General features: G+C 45.7%; 1 protein-coding gene across 3 annotated transcripts in view; it reads right to left on the bottom strand.

Annotated features, from left to right (window-relative positions):
* Positions 1 to 240: 240 nt before the first annotated feature.
* nckap5l (NCK-associated protein 5-like) overlaps positions 241 to 17,248 on the bottom strand; it is a 38,755-nt gene continuing 21,747 nt past the window's right edge. For all 3 annotated transcript variants that reach the window (XM_035644526.2, XM_035644528.2, XM_035644527.2), the window contains exons 3-13: positions 11,269 to 11,409; positions 10,251 to 10,319; positions 10,113 to 10,151; positions 9,869 to 9,988; positions 8,895 to 8,987; positions 5,714 to 8,616; positions 4,436 to 4,565; positions 4,110 to 4,182; positions 3,445 to 3,723; positions 2,226 to 2,377; positions 241 to 1,596 (exon numbers count right to left, since the gene is read on the bottom strand). In XM_035644526.2, coding sequence (XP_035500419.2) covers positions 1,336 to 1,596; positions 2,226 to 2,377; positions 3,445 to 3,723; positions 4,110 to 4,182; positions 4,436 to 4,565; positions 5,714 to 8,616; positions 8,895 to 8,987; positions 9,869 to 9,988; positions 10,113 to 10,151; positions 10,251 to 10,319; positions 11,269 to 11,409 — 4,260 coding nt within the window. In that variant the 3' untranslated portion in view covers positions 241 to 1,335. The remainder of the gene's footprint in view (positions 1,597 to 2,225; positions 2,378 to 3,444; positions 3,724 to 4,109; positions 4,183 to 4,435; positions 4,566 to 5,713; positions 8,617 to 8,894; positions 8,988 to 9,868; positions 9,989 to 10,112; positions 10,152 to 10,250; positions 10,320 to 11,268; positions 11,410 to 17,248) is intronic.

Here is a 17,248-nt window from a genome sequence, read left to right as displayed (position 1 = left end):
CATTTTTTTCAAAATCTGTTGCTAATGCATTGTGATTTGCATGTTAATGTTGTAGCTGGAGCTTAGTTAAACAATTGTATATCTTAATCTAAAAAAAAAGTCAAAAGTACAGTATTTCCTCTGTATTATGATGTAGTGGGGTAGAAGTAAATAGTAGCAGAAAGTAGAAGTACAGCACCTATAATAAATGAATTATGCACTGAATTTTGTGTAAATGATACAAAAACAACGAACAAGAGCTAAATCAAAACATTTTAATTAGAAAGTTGAAAAACGGCAGTAGGTACGTCGGACCTCTATCGGCTAAGGGAACAAACGGCAACAGAGATGTTGAAATACAAGATATGAAACAATCTACTAAGCGAGGAGACGGCAAAAGAGAGAGAGATTACAAAATAAAAGATGACTTGCAAATGATGTACATTTTAAAATAAATAAATAATAGAAATACATATTCATTGAATAGTGTAGCCATTTCTCTTTTCTATGTTATTATTGCTGGTATATATTACCTTTAAATGTAGCATGATTCAGAACGGACGCATTCTGACGACCTTCCTCGGTCTAAAAAAACAAAACAATATCGACATGATCAATAAAATCGTTTATACATTTAAAATTGTGATGCATGAGTTGAGCGATTAAGAATCACAGACAATGAACATTCGTTTTTTTCGAAGCTCCATGTTTTTTTTGTCGTTTTTTTTTTTTCCAATAAATGATGCAATGAAGAGATGTCGAGAACAGAACGGATGTATTGATACAGTACAGTACGTCAGCTGTTGACCTGATCAGCGCTTCACCGCTTCCGTGATGTGCGTCGACGACACGTCGACCAGGATGAGAGAAAAAAAACAAAAACAACAATAAAAGACGAGTTGCTGAACAGCTACACCGGGAGAGTGACGACGTTTTGTGCTAAATCGTTAGCTTGGCCATGCGTCTTGTTGTCCTGCATACATGAATTTAAAGAGAAGCGTCCACAGTCGAGTCTGATTGTGGAAAAAAAAAAAAAGTGAACAACCTATATATCATTCTGAACCTATATATCATTCGGGCGGCTTCTGGCTTCACGTTTATTGGAAATCCTGAGGAGGAGTCTATGGATCCATCTTTCCAGTTGCAACAGAGAAACGGCTGATGAGATGATCACCAGATCATTCTTTGCGGACATCAACAGGGCACAGTTTGTTTTCCTCGAAGGCGGCGGTGGCGGCGGGTCCAGCAGCATCACAGTTCAGCCAGCGAGCAGGAGACGAGTTCAGAGCGGTGCGTGGGGCCTCACAGTCCGTGGACCAGACCAGTATCTGCCCCCCACCCAGTCCTCTGTGGGGATCATCCCTGGCTGCCGCAGGACGACAGACTGTCGTACAGGGAGTCGCTGAGAGACTCGGGGGTCTCCAGGACCTGGGGGCGGCTCGGGGAGAGGGCTTCCTCCGGCCTCTCCCTGAGCAGCTCCAGCCCGGCCTCGCGGCTCATCTCGGGGACGCTGGGGGTGCGGCTCTTCCCCCTGCGGCTCATCCCGGACTGGGCGGGGACGGGCAGGCTGCCGGGGTCGACCACCCGGCTGGCGGAGGGACCGCCGGCCTTCACGCTCTGTGAGAGAGAGAGGACGCAGAGGGGAAGGAAGCAGTTCAGGTCGTGTGCCGCATCTTATGTAACCAACCGCCAGGCGCCAAAAAAAAACAAACTGTGTGAATCTTTAATATTCAGCTGATTAATAATTTCTAAAGGGAGAATGTGCTTCTGTGTTTTTTTTACATTATGTAAGATGCGAGCGCAGATTTTAAAATGTCTCTCTACTTTACTGCCTGCAAAGTATTTTCAGTCTGTCGTTGACCCATTTAATTCCTTTTCACGTGCTGCTGCCCTGCAGCTTCTTTACCGAGCAAAGTCAAACAATCCATAAAGCGTCATTATAACCGTTCATTCAGGTAGAAAACCAGTGTGGTCGGTTGAGTGACGCTTCATTTTGTACACGTCCCATATTTATGGAATTATCTGATAATTAGCTGGCACATTTTTTCGAGGTACCAAATGACGTGAAGGCCTTTTCTCAGAAATATCCGGATAATTTATTTTAACTACGAGCTAATTATAAAGAATCGACGAGGACGGTTAAAATACAGACTTGTAAACTCCACAATAGACTCATTTATTCAACATTATTTGAAACAGATGAAGCTACAATTTACCCCGGAAGCCAAACAAACTTCCGTCCCTACCCCTCTGAACGGTGAGCCGAAGGACACGGGCTCCTCCTCTTCCTCCTCCACTGCCAGGTACACCTCCGCAGGTCCCGCCGGAGTCTTGAGGTTGGGGAAGGTCCAAGTCTTGGAGCGAGGGGAAAACATGTTCGCCCCGTGGGCGTCTTTATCTGGAGATGAAGAATTACACATTTCTCATCCAACACTTTGGAAATATTCCAACATGCATGGGAATCTTGTCATGGAATTTGATGTTGTGGTTTTTAAGTTTCCGTAACTATTGGAGGAGTTACCCTGGAATTCAGTGAAGACCTTCACGGTCTTAATCTCAGAACTTGGCACCGACATCAGATCAAAATCTTTATCATATTATTCTAAATAATTTGGTTTTATGACTCAATGCCTTAAAAAATAATGAGACGGGGGAGAACAGACTGTGCTTTGTGTTCAGTTCTACTTTGCATGTTGTGTTCACATGGCAACCCCCCCATACTGAAATACTGAATGTAATGATGATTAATAACAATAACAATATTCATTTCACATGTGATAACTGGAGCTTTTTTATGGATTCACTCTAAAAACCAAGGGCTGTATTTTAAGGTAAAAAAAAGTATTAGGAGTTGAATCACGTGACCTGAACATTACCAATCTTTGTACAACTGGTGAGTTATAATCTCTGCAAAAGGATAATTATGTGTAATATGTGAGTTTGTCGGTTGGTTTTTTTCGCAGCAGGATTTTGGAGAATCCATTAAATGTTGGCACAGATCCAACTAAAGCGGCGATTCGGGAATTTCACGTTGCTTCAATTAATTTCTGAGGAAAATGTTTGTATCTTAAAAATCACTTTGTCACTCGTCATTAAAGTCAAGACTTTTTAAAACCAAATAAAATGCAATTTAATAAACGTTTTCACGATCCCACTGGCTAAAATACAAATTTTGAAGAAGTAGGGATGCTGTAGCCTAGTATGATTTATTATTTTCTAGCAGTATGCAACAATAATTCTGAATGATACAATCCAATAAATAAATGGAACATAGACCTGGATAAGAGTCATAAAGACGGCAAATCAAGTTCCGTCTGTAAATTAGATTCCCTTTCTCCTTTTGAGGAAAGTGAATTCTTTTAAAGATTCATGGTACCGGACCTTTAAGTGTCCGTGTTCTGAACGACCTGATCTCCTCAAGCTGTTATCATGTGTAACTGGGCCACCGTGTGTGTTTGTTGGCACCTTCGCGGATGACGCCGGCGGAGCCTCGTCCCTCCAGCATGGCGCCGTACTGTATGGTGGGAATCAGCTGTTTGTGCGGCGTGTAGCACTCCTCCTGCGGCGTCAGCTCTCGGTCCAGGGTGCGGGCCCGTCGGCCGGCCCGCCCCGGCGAGCCCGACGAGTGGTGCTCGGCACCGGCCCTCGTCTTCGACAGACTGCGTCCCGCCGCGCCGCTGCTGCAGTCGGGCAGGGGAAACGTGCCGATGCCGCTGTCCAGGGTGTACGTGGACGCACCAGAACCTGAGAGAGAGATTCAATGACCGGTTAACGTGGAAACAATTCATTTAATGCTCACATAATTAAGGAAACAAACAAACACATCAAAAAGGCACAAAGCAAATACATTTTTTCCCCAGTCTCTATTTGATCTTTTTTTGCAGCATGTGAACCGATTTTCCTCGGGGGGCCCGCTCTCGTTTGTTTACCATTTGATATGGTAATAAACGTGTGAGCCAATTTATTTCCCCTCAGTGTGGAAAAGATGTGATTCAGTGAAAGTCAGATTATTAGAAGACGTACTCTGAACCAGTACTAATACTAATACCTCAGTGTTATAAATTTCCCTGTGAGTCAAAAGTAAATCTCTTTGAGAATGTGCAGTATTAATACCGACAAACTCATCTTACCTGCAAAGAGTTGAGAGTGAACGGAATCCGCGAGGTTTTCGTCCGACGTGATCTTGCCGATTCTTTCTGATCCCTGCATGAAGGAAGGACAGAGTGTGTCAGATGTTCACATGCAGGAGATGAGGCCAACGAGTCAGATGCCAAGTTTAGACTCCAAAAGACAGGAACTGGGTAAAGAACAAGGATTTAATGATGCAACACTGAAAAAGGCCAGAGAGCTCGATGCAGGAAACGAGAGAGTCTGTACTTGCTTCGTGTCCCGTCTCATGGCCACATGTCAGTCAGTCTTGCGTCTGCAGGGAAATGATTCATCAATGAACACGTACCTTCTCCATATCGTCCCGACAGGTGATGTGACCGATGACGTCGCTCTGCTGAGCAAACACCGGCTTTGAGGTCTTGCAGTCGAACGAGAGCCGGCGCTGGGGAACGCTGATCGCCTCCTTCCCGTCCACCCTGTCGTCGTAACACACACACACACAAACACTCAGTTAACATGTCACCACACTAATAATCAAACACTTAAGAATCTACTACATACACAGATGATTGTCATGGTTATTACTTTCTCTCCTTGGAGCCGTTACCAGGCCGTACAACTCGAGGTCAACATTGATGATTGTCGTGTTTTATTTCTGTCTCATTGATGCGGATCAGAAGTGTGTTTTGTTGCTTTGTGTGCCAAATTGTTGCTCTATTATCGCACCAGTGGTTTGCTTATGCTTGTCTTGATAATGTTTATTCTTTTGGCCACTGTCTTGCTGTGTTCTGTCATTTTTAACACGAACGCACTCGGTAGAGCGCACACGTTACCTCCGCACAAGGCTGAACAATCATACACATTATTGTCTAGTTCGTATTGTAGAGATATGATAACCCAAGTGATTTATTTGTCATGGAACAAATCCGCACGGAACTTTTATGGGTTCTTCCCGGGCTCAGGCACCATCCCTCCAGCAAGTTTGGTGGAAATCAGAGTTTAGAAGTTAATGTGCATTGACCTCACCAGATTAGAATATAAGATAGAAATGAAAGTTTGTGCTCGCATCGTCCTTCGACGGCTGCTTTCCCCATCTTGAAGAAAATAGTGTCAGATTTTTGGGAAATTACCCTCCCGTGCTTCTCATTTACAGAAGAGACACCGAACCAAAGTAGAAGAGGAACAAACTAAGTTTTTTTTCTCTTCACCTACTTTGGTTTAAAAAAAGAAAATACAAGGCATTTTCTGAAGACACGACTTTGGAGACTGAACAAATTGTGTGTCAACAGCTGTTGCGGCGGTATGGGGATCCCAAAATGCTTTGCACAGATACAATCAGGAGTTTTCAAAACTGTGTGTGTAATTTGTCAAGGTTGTGTGGCGAGTTGGTCCAGTGCAGAGAGAAACAAACTCAAACTACTGCTACCAAAGACCAAAACGTCCCGTTTAGAGTCCAGATTATATACAACAACTGTCATAGACTGAATAAAACATAAAAGGTTATGGTATTGAACCTCTCATCTAACTCTTGACAAGAAAGAGGGAAATGAGTGAATTTCCCCAAAATGTCAGACTGCTCCTTTAAAGCTACGCGTTGCCACTCAAAGAATCCACTCGTTCTCACCTGTTCAGCAGCTGTTGCATGAAGTTGTCCGAGCGCGCCCCCCTGTACATGACCGCCAGCTGTCCCTGGGCCGGGTCCATCACCACCTCGCACGAGTGGCCCCGGCCCGACCTCTCCACGTAGGCCCGCTCCTCCTCCAGCGCCCTCCTCAGCCCCTCCGCCTTCTCCATCAGCGTGGAGATGTTCAGGCCCTCCACGCCTTCTTTGCACCTGGTGGCCATCTTCACCGAGTCCCTGCCCACCGACGGGATGTTTATCTTCCACTCCTTCTTCTCGTCCTTCGCTTTGGTGCCGTCGGCCTTTCGGCTCAGCGCCGGCAGCTTGCTCTTCTTCAGGCCGAACCAGCTGGCGATGCCGTTGGACGCTTTCTGCTTGACCTCGGTGGCCGGCCCTCCTCGGTCCTGCTCCTGGAGCTTCAGCATGTTCTCCTCGATGCCCTTCATCACCTTCTGCTCGATGGCAGACTGCGGGCTGGGCGCCGGCTGCAGGGGCTTCTCCCCCTCAGACGTCGGCGGCCTCGGAGGAGGCGGCGGGAGGCTGTCTCCGTACATCGGATTCTTTTTCCCTTTCCCGCCGATCTTGGTCCTCTCCTCCGACTTGGACGAGTAACGCGGGGTCTCCGTGGGCTTCGTCCCCCTGTGCACGGACGGGCCCTGGCAGGGTTTGGACGGCGATTTCGGCGGGATTTTGTTGGGGCTGCTGCTACCGTGAGGACCGGGTTTGAGGTTATAGGCCAGATTCAAGGAGCCGGGACACTTGATGTTGTTGCGTAGCACCTGCGGAGCGTCTGCGTTGGGGGACGGCAGACCTATTCTGCTCTTGGGGCCTTCGGTCTTGATCACGCACAGTTCTTGTTTTGCCACTGCCGGAGCAGAAGACTGAGATTTCATCGCCTGATCATACAGCTGAGACGACCCCGGGTACTTCAAACCACCGCTGCCCCCTTTAGGTTTACCATCCAGGGAGTCTGTGTATTTTGAATGTCTCTGCTCCTCCTTGAGGAGCTCCATGGGCCTCTCCACGGTCTTACTCCTTTCTTCCCCGCAGGTGGCGTCGCTCGCTGCGTCGACGGGCCTGAGACCGACCTGTAGGTCCTCTGAGCTCCTCAGCTTGCCCAGCGCAGCCAGCCTGTCTTTGAAAGCGTGGTGACTGGAGTCGGCCTGGGATCTTGCCGCCCCGCTCGCAGGCCTCTTGGGGATCGAAGAGGAGTCGCCCCTCCTGGCAGGAGGCGGAGGTGGCGGCGGCTGAGCGACCTCTGAGCTCTGCACTGGGACCTCCCTTATGTCAGTCTCCAGTTTCTCTCTGGTGCGTGAGTAGTTAGCTCGGCCCTGACCGAGGGCGGACGAGTTGGGCAGGCTGTGATGGTTGACCCACACCGGGCTGTCGGAGTCCTCTTCATCGTCTGACGTGGACTCCGACGTAGAGGAGGACGACTGCTTTCGCTGAGGAGGCGGATTCAGGGCGCTCTCTGGTAGCGATTTGACAAGCTTCCTCTCACCGCCGTTCGCCTTTGCTTGAGATGGAAGGGTGGTTCTTTTCTCGAGGCCCTGGGTTGGCTCCTCCGCTCTGGAGTTGGTAGACATATCGCAGACATTTTCATAGTGAGGGACCCTCTGGGAGACTTTGGGCGAGGAAGAGGATGCAGAGGAAGGAGCGCTCATCTTTGAGCCAGCAGCGCTGGCTTTGGGTGCAGAGAGGCTGCTGTAGCTTGTGTCCTTAACGGGCGGAGTGCAGACGTCTTCGGATTGCGGAGGGGAGGTTGGTGCCGAGTGTGTGGCCGGGTAGGACTCCGACCTGGAGGGCGGTGGAGGGGGCTGCCTGCACCGCTCGGTGGTGGTGGCCCTGCGCGTGGGAACAGGAGAGTGGTACACCTCGTAGTTGTTGGTGCGACAGGGGATCCTGGAGCTGCGGGTGAGCTGGGGGCTCAGCCGGACGGGAGGTGTCGGAGCCTGAGACTTCTCCCCGATCGAGGGGATCTTTAAAAACTTGAGCAGTTTGGACGGGGAGTTGATGGCGGCGGCTTTGACGTCGCTGAGGCAGGAGGAGCTGGGGCTGACGGAGGCGCTGGCTCTCACAGAGCAGGCCTCCGGATCTGTGCTGTCCCTCTCGGGGATGGACGAGGGGTCGATCGACGCGCTGTTGTCGACGGAGGGGAGCGCCAAGCCATTGTGAACGCCATCACTCGTTTCCAAGTCACAGTGGGAGATTTCCTTCACAGAACTGGGCAGGTGGGTGGTCGGACAGAAGCCAGTGAGCTCTTCAGCGGCACTTGCGATGAGACGACCCTCTGCTGAATTATCCTGCTCCACCGCCGTCACCTCCAGGCTCTGATCGGCTGCCTCTGTGACCGACGAGTGGGCGGCGGCGCCTGCTGGTGGCTGGTGGGCTTCAATCTTGGTACATTGTTTAGACGGGGGAACAGACTTACTGTGACATTCGCTCGGAGCAGCTGCAGGAACTGCATGGCTCTGGGTGGCGGAGTTGGCTTTCGAAGGGCTACAGACGTGGTTGCATGGCTTCGGAGGAATGTCGGGGCTCCTCTTGCAGCGTAAACAGCAGCAGGTGTTCCCTCCCTCGCACTTCACCGCCCCGTCGCCGTTGACATGCTGGTGCGCGTCCGATTCGGAGCAGGAGCAGCGACAGTGTGTGTGGTGGGGTTTGCACTGCAACGGGAGGGGGTCTGCGGTGGCCAGGACGGCCTCCGTGGACATGAGCACCTGGCTGTAGTCGCAGAAAGACAAGCTGGCGGTGGACGGGTGGAACTTCAGGGGGTCCGTCTCCTCCATCTTGCGCAGGACCTCCAGGATGTGTGCTTTCTTCTTGAAGAAGGGAGAGAGGGCCTCCATGGAGGCGGCTGGGCCTCGAGGGCCCGGGGAGGCATGTTGTGTGCGGTAGCCATTTCCCTGGGGAGAGAAATGGGATCTTTATCAAACACACAACTCACTGCTGACGGGGGAATGTGAGCCGAAACAATTTAGTCGACCAAGACCTTTGGAGTGCATGCGTACAGGAAGTGAGTGCGGTGGAAACTAGCAGCGGCGGGTTTTTGTTTTTTTTAAAGCACAATGGTGGAAAACAGAGCAAATGTCAGCGCGCGTTGTGACGTCACACGTGACACAGTCCCTCAGCTCCACTCCGAGTGTTTGGTTCGGCTCCGGCTCGTTGGCTGTGCGATAATCACCTTGGCTTGTGCTTCAGTCTGTGCAGGCTCCGCCTGTTTGGCCGAGTCATTGTGCAGCTGTGCATTGTAGTCTGGGAGGGGTCCAGCGTGGACCTGTAAGGGGAGATTCATTAGGGCAATTATGGTGACACTGTATACACTATGAGGCTATTGAATACACAGAACAACCAGGAGCGAACATTGTCCCGGGAAAGCTGCCGGGACAATGTAGAGCCGAGGTGAAAAGACTCTAGATCCATTACTGGAAAGAATGAGGCGAGGAAGAAATCAGCAGCTCCATCTGCTCACGACAATCAGAGCTACTGCACTGACACACAGACTGAGGTTGAAAGTGAAAGTTCTTCACTTTATCGCATTTTTCATTTAATCTTTTGGATTTGAATGATGTTTAGATCACAGACGGTTCGCTCCCTGGTAGGGAACTAGGATGGACTCTCCTTTCTTTGCTGTTTGTAATATTCATGTTATTTGTGTCTGTTGTAAAAGGTGAAAGGTTTTCATTTCACTTTTTTCTTTTTCACCTCATCAACCTGTGTGGACATGAGCTTTTGGCTATAGTCAGTGCAGTAAATGCGTTGTGCATCGTCCCAGTTAATACACAATTAAACAATAAAGATAAAAGTTAAACTACCCAGGAAAGTATTTGAGACCAGCTGCAACACTAAAAGGCTGATTATATGTTAATAGACCAATAATCTACTTTTTAAGTAACATTTTGAATGCAGAACTTTTACTTGCAATACAGTAGTAGCAGGTATCATCGTTACGTTATTTACATTTTTATCCATTAGGACATTTGACTGTTTTTACTCAATTGAGGCACATTCTCAGATGTACAGTATGATGCCACTTTTCACTTTATTTAACTTATTATTATTTTACTGAGTACTCCTTCGTCGTCTGCTGCTGCTGCTGCAGACGTATATTGTGAAACAAGAATCCTTCCTGAATCGTCACGGAGGAAGCTCGCTCACCTGATAGTGAGCGGCGGGGTGGTTCGGCAGTTTCTGCTGAAACAGCTCGCAAAGCGCCCGGTTCTGTCGCTCCAGGTCGAAGACCAGCATCTTCAGCTTGATGCACTCCTCCCTCAGATCCTGTTCGGGTGACAGACGTGAGCGCGGTGAGATAACTGAACTGACGGCGCCTCAAGTCGACGATGTCACAAGGAAGACAAATCGACACACAGACACGCAGAAATGTCGCCCGGCGCCACGTTACCTTTTGATTCAGCAGAGCTTGGACCACGTGGTTGGCCACCTGATAATCACAAGAGAACATTTTTACACCCGGAGAGTGAATTTATACATGATGCTCGTTTTCTTAATTCCCTTTGTATCGTAACAACGTGATGCTCACCTCATCCAAGCATCTCTCATACGCTTCTCTCTGACTCTCGTTTGCCAAAATCAGAGCCGAGTTCTCTGCCTGTGATGAAAAGACGGAAAAAATAAATAAATGTTAATGTGGAAAAATACACATGAGGTTTCGGGTAATTCATACCACGTCTTGTTATATCATTTCATTTTGTGTTGAACAAAAACATTAGAGATGTGATGAGATGCTTGACAGGAAAACGCCTTTTTTTTGCATCATTCCTGTTTTGACATATTCTCTCCCCTTTTGATGTTTGTGTTTTTTAAAAGCCTGGGTTATGAATGCTGTGTCGTATGTGACATTGGTCCATGCTATATATACTATATCTCTGCACAAATAAAGATTTAGTAAATAAAAAAGTACACCCCATAAATCTTCATGTAATGAATAATGAGACATTAAAAGGGACTTAGACTTAAATCATATAATAGCAAAGAGTGTGACCATTAAACCTCCCTGTTTCTATTGTCAATTTATTTTCATAATTTAGGTATGGTTTCAATACTGAGCAAAGTGAATGTTATACTGTATTTATTAAAAAATAAACAATTTCATACAAACAGTATGAATCATACTAAATAAAGATGTTTCATTGTTTGATTTACAACAGCAGTTAACACTTACAAATTGATCATTTTAACTATAAGTTGACCGTTTTGGAAAATATAGACACTTTTTATTTCCATTTTTTTCTTACAGTCACTGGGATTAAAAACTTATATTGCCCATTGTACACAGAAATTTAAGATTTTGTCAATAGCTTTTATCCTTACATTTTAAATGTAATGTTGAAGCTATTTGGAGGGGAGATGTTGGGTTTGGTATTAACTTAGAAAATGGAATTAAAGGCGATAATTGCAGTATTAAAGTATTAAGTTGTATCAATTATGTGCAAGGTTTTTTTTCATGTTTACTGTGTAGACCATAGGAAGCTGCTCTTCATTTTGCCCAAACCTTCCTTTGCCATTTTGAATCCGAACGTGCTCTGTGGTTTCCTCACCTCCAGCTCCCTCAGCCGGTCCATGAGCTCGCCGCTGTTGTCCTCCAGGTAAGACTCCACGTCGGCCTCCTCGCCCTCCTCGTCCGAACCGAAGTCCTCGTCACACATCCTCTGCTCGGCCTCGTCGGACATTGTTCTCATCTGCGACACAGGAAGTGAAAGTGTGACCGGACGCAGCCTCCACAACAACAACAAAAAAAAAACCCAACAACGTTCGCTTCTGCAAACGCGGGGGAAGGAAACAGACCACGACAGGAAACTTCCTCTATTTCTTCAGAGCCCCGTGCCATGAGCGCAACTGTGTCTGTGTGCTGATCTGTCATTTTGCATAACACACCTAACAGTTTTTGGATTTAAACAGATTAGGAAGTAGATCAGCTGTGGAGGTGATTCCTCACAGGGGGCCTGACACAAACGAGTACTGTGGGGCTTTAGAATTAAGTAGGAAAAGTTGACTCATGTAGCAACTTTGACAGATACAAAATCAACAATAGCAATAGTTCAACTCACAACTAACAAATGAGTTTGGAAAAGGAAGGAAAAAGAGTCCAAACAGACAGAGACCACTCAGTTAAAAGCAATAAATAACACGGTGCAGCGGGTCACAGAGACGATCCAAGGGCCCGACTGGACGTACGAGGGGGGAGGAGGAGGTCACTCCGCGACACACTGAGGTGTTCGACCAGGCGAGGAACTGAGAGTACGTCGACACTGTGAAGCTGGAGATTCGGTCTGCACTGTCAAAACAGAGAAACTCCGCAGCACCAAACACAGCCGAGTCTGACGGGAACGTCATGGACTCTGGCAGCATCTTGACAAAAAGCTACGAAAAGCCACCAGGGCCACTAGGATTCATCATCTGGGTGCCGTGACCGCCTTCACCAAATATGATGACAATCCACCCAGTGCTTTTTAAAAGAAACGTCCTCCGACACCGCCGTGAATAATAAATAACAACGACAGAAATAGTTTTTCTTGCTTTGCGTGACAATGAGCGTCCAGCCAAAATAATTGTCAAAATTACACTCAGTGTCCTGTTTTTGGAGAATGTGAACTATAATTCAGGTTCTTCGTCATTTGACAGATGTGCAGACAGATGTGAAGAAAGGTTTTTAATCACGCCAGATGTGTCGATTCTTAGCGGTCACGCGACAGCGTCTGGGAGGAGGTGTCTGATCGGTACAGTGCAGTCCCAGGACAAGGAGGTCTCGAGGAAGATGCCTCAGCCTCCAGAGGAACAAAGAGTCCTTCAACAGATGTTCGGACCCCCCCCCCCCCCGGAGCTCTGATCTCAACGTCGTAGAGTCAATCTGGGATTTGGAAAAACCTCTCAGCTGCTGCTCAGTAAAAGCCGAAGGCGAACTCCCGTCGTCTCTGGCAGCTGGCCAGTCGGAGAGATCACCGCTCACAGGATGTTTTCTCTATGACCACAGCTCCGGCGCGAAAACATCAAGATACTAAGAAGAAAACACTCCCGGTCGACCGTCGGGGCTCGAGATATTGTGATGATGAATTCCTTCTTTACTCCAAAAACTAAAAATAAAGTCAGAAAACCGGTGTAGGATTAATTTCCCAGTGGCAAAAGGTGACATCACTAAAAACTTTCGCTTGACACGATGATGTTCAACAGAAGAAGGGAATTGGGAAATTGCTTCTAAAGCGACGAAAAACAAATCTTCAAAATTGTTTGCGATTAATTCTCCGTGGCCCGGCCGTGCCAGCCCCCTCTCCCCACCGCCGCAGTAAACCTCACACATCTGGTTCTCCGAGCAAAAACCGAAAAACAGACGCCGGAGGATTCCAGGGAAACCGAGATTCTGCTTCACAGCAGACGCTGCTCCCGTGTCCAGGAGTGATGTTAACGTTATTACCAATCGTCACACTCAAATCAGTCCCGTAAACAAGCCGCGCGATCTGGTTTCAGCTCGGCTGCGGAGAGTTCGGTCTCCTCGGCACGCAAAACACAAAATGCGTTGTTGATTCCAACGTCACAGCATCTACTGTATATATTGAGGATTACCGAGCGGACCCTAATCCATCCATCCATCCATCCACCCTGCATTGTTTCCGATACACAGACGGACTGCGATTGCACGATAAGCCTTTGCGTCTATACGTTTCTCCGCTGCAGGTCCGCAGCTTCCGACAAATCCACAGATCAAACTGCAGCCTCGGCGTCATCATTAGAGCGGATAGGACGTGCCTGACTCTGTGGCAGGAGGCCAATCAGGAACTGGCACAGCTCTCCAGCAGCGTTAAACCCTGACAGGACAGGTCACACACTTACACACACTTACACACACACACTTACACTTACACACACACACACACACACACACACACATTATTTATTTTGTGTGTATGAATGTCTGTTTGTGCACATAAGTGTGTGTAGCTAATGTATGTGTTATATGTATTGTAGACGTCTCTCTTGTTAGGTTGGTGCCGAATGTTGTACCGATTTCTTTGTGTGTTGTTCTTTTCCACCTTTTTCAAGCCGTGCTTCTTGTTTATGAAATTGAATATTTATAAATAAAATCTAAACAAAATCTATACCTGGTCATATTTTTAGAATACTTTACCGATTTAAATTCTCATTTTAATTTCTTTTTTAGCATCTTTGGAACAAATATAAGGGTAAAACTGTATTTTACCGTTTGTGAGAAGTATATGAACATTGACTAAATCTACTTATTAAATCACAATGTTATAATGTACCTATATATAAAAAAGACCCTGTTCGCAGCCATAGTAGGAGGCTGGTGTATGAACAGATGTTGAATGATAATAAAGCCAGACATTTGCGATATGATATAAAATATATCCTCACAGGAAAAGTTATAGCTGTTGAAATAACAACTTTATTAACCATTCATCAAACGTTTGTATGATACAAAATGTCGACTTACAGTAAAGTTTTATCAATGAAAGACTGAAACATTTGAGATGGTTGACCTATTTTCTTTGAAGATAAGGCAGATGATATAGTATTTTTTTTTCTTCCTATCGTCAACAAATGCCATGAAAAGAACCAAAACCAACTATTTTAATTGATCCGACTGAGATCCATCGCCTTGTGTATCCGGAGCGTGAGATATCTTATTGTTCTGTGCCACAGAGCCACACTGTCGTCCGGGAAACTATTTCTAACACATCAATGAGCTGCACTGTTACACTGGGTGACAAGCTCCTTTATTACCATGAACACACACACACACACTCACTGTACTGTACTTTACTACGCGCCAAAGCATCAAAAATGTTTTTAATCTAACGTTGGAAATTGTCCCAACGAAATGTACTAGCACACCATTCAACAGTGTAAGAAAATGTATTAACCTTCTTTTTTTTTATAAAACACATTGAAGTGTCAGGATCTGTTTGTAAACGCGCCACTGACACATTATTAGTTGATATAATAGATCTCATCAGAAACTAGAGCTGGAACAAAAACTATTAATCGATTAGTAATCGATTACTAAATTAATCTGCAACTATTTTGATAATCGATTAAGTAGTCAAGTAGTTTTTATTTAAAAAAAGTAAAAATTATCTGATTTCAGCTTCTAAAATGTGAATATTTTATATTTTCTATGCTCACCTATGACAGTAAACTGAATATTTTTGAAAACAAAACATCATCTTGGAGTTTTGGGAAACACGATTTGACATTTTCCAACATTTTATGACATTTTATGGGCCAAACAACTAATCGTTTAATCAAGAAATTAATCGACAGAAATGGTCATGAAAATAATCGTTAGTTGCAGCCCTATCGGAAACTGTTTGCTTATTCACACATCCAACTGTGACGGAGCAACATTATCACTCATTGAACTTGTTTCTCAACATCTGGTGCATGGAGGTCGAGTATTCACTCGAGTTTTTGCTCCGTTTTTGGTCTCAACCAGCTCCTGAGGGAAATATCTGGCTCTTTAGCTGCCAAATGCGTCTAAGTCAGTTTGCTTTTTAATGCTGAGCATTTATTTTGTTGCTGTAACAGGCCGCAGCTGGAAATTACATTACGAGTGAACTGAAGTGAACAGTACAGGTGCAGCCTGTAAAGACCAAAAAATTGTGAGCTCACAGATGTTAAAAAGCTCTGCAGAGTTCGGTTATAAATCTTTGTGGGTTCATCACTAATCACTACGAGTGACCCACTTTCCCCGTGATCCATTGTTAGTGTAAAAAAAACCCAACCCCACTGATTATAGCTGCTTTAAAGATTAATGTTCTCAGCGGGGATGAACCAGCTTGGTGCTGAGAACCACGGGACGGAGAAGTTAGAAAAATGTTTGAGAAAACAAACCAGTCGTTTCACGGGAAAATGCAGGCGACAACAAAAGTACAGAAAAATGCAACGGTTTACTAATCGATCCGTCGACTATTTTGATAAAAGAAAATCTTCTGTTCTTCCTCGTTTTACATCATACAGTCGTAAACAAGGACTGAGAAATCATCTTGGGTATTATTTCTTCTTTTTTCAGCGACCACATCATGAATTTATTGATCATGAAAGTAATCAGCAGGTTAGTCTCTGCATGAAATGCGTCATTTCATTGTGATTCAGAAACTGACCATCCCATTGGCTCTGGTATTGACATAAACGCCAAATCCTCGCGCTAAATATGTACACGACACGTACACACAGAACACCCCGCTACTGGGAAATGTTCAATAGCTTCTAACAGATTCACACACGCAAAGAAGAAAAAAAAGAAAATCAGTGGCGACGTGCCAGGCCTTGTGTAACCGGAGCCGTTTGCAGAGCGTTTACAGGAAGATTATTGAACAACAACGCGAACTCTTGATGGACAAAAGCTGAGCAGCAACATCCAACGTGTAAAGGCAGCTTATTGAGCTGCGACGGACTTGAACGCAGGCCAACCTACGCGGGTAATGGACGGCTGATCAATGAGGGCCCCATCTAAGAACGGAAGCAGATTCTCGCCGTCCATCTGACCTTGGACACCGGAGCGACACTGAGCAGTTATAAATACCAGCTCTCCTCTTCGCTAATGCACATTAAAGCTGCAGGCGGCAGGGCGGAGAAACGTGCACCCGTCCGTCTCTCTCTCTCTCTCTCTCTGTGTTCCAGAACATTCACATGGAAATTACAGCACTGGACCAAAAGACAACAAAAGTGATGCTAAATATAACATGAAAATGTGGTTCCGCTGCCGCTGCGGTTTCTTTTGATCTGCAAAACTGCTTCACTGGGGGAAAAAAAAAGAAGAATCTCTCAAAACTGAAAATTTGTGTCTCTAAATATCCAGATACCAAACAGGCCGCCTCGTCTGAGACGAGCACTGGATCAAAGTCCCATCGACTGCTGCTGCGTAATGAGCCGTCCAGACCTGTCAGATCATCGGAGGCAGGTCAATATAACACGGAGGAGCAGCGTTCCGTTTTTTTTATCTGCCACAACTCGCAGTTCTTTTAAATGAGAGTTGTTGTTTTTCTTCTGTTGACGTTTTATTCCAATGATCCAGTTTAATCTGTTTCATTTGAGCAAAAATTTTCAAATCTCCTATTTTATTACACTCATTTTGAAATCATATTCATATGGTTGAAGTTTATCTTTTAAAAGTTGTACAGCACAGCTTCATGTGGTGGTTCAAAAGACACCAGAATATTGCTTTAATGACTTCTTATGTTTTATATTTTATATTTTCATGCTCGTGGCTGAATGTGCAACTAAAGGTGAAATAATAAATTAATTAATTAATAAATAAATGAACATCTTTGGATATTAGTTACTCAAAGGAATGTGTGGGTGTGGTTTGATCCACGACTGAAACTAAAGATAATTTCCTCTGTTTGTAAAGCTTATGAATATTTCCTAGATTAATCATCTTGCCTGAAACAATAATGAAGAATGTCTGTTTTAATTTCCCACAGTTCGAGATGACATCTTCAAAGGATTTATTTTTTTCCGAAGATAACCAGTTTACTAAAACTATCATGAAATGGTCATATC

This window comes from Scophthalmus maximus, chromosome 3 (genome assembly GCF_022379125.1).
Source record: "Scophthalmus maximus strain ysfricsl-2021 chromosome 3, ASM2237912v1, whole genome shotgun sequence".
In the NCBI taxonomy this organism is placed as follows: Eukaryota; Metazoa; Chordata; class Actinopteri; order Pleuronectiformes; family Scophthalmidae; genus Scophthalmus; species Scophthalmus maximus.
This window is presented reverse-complemented; position numbering and strand designations above follow the sequence as displayed.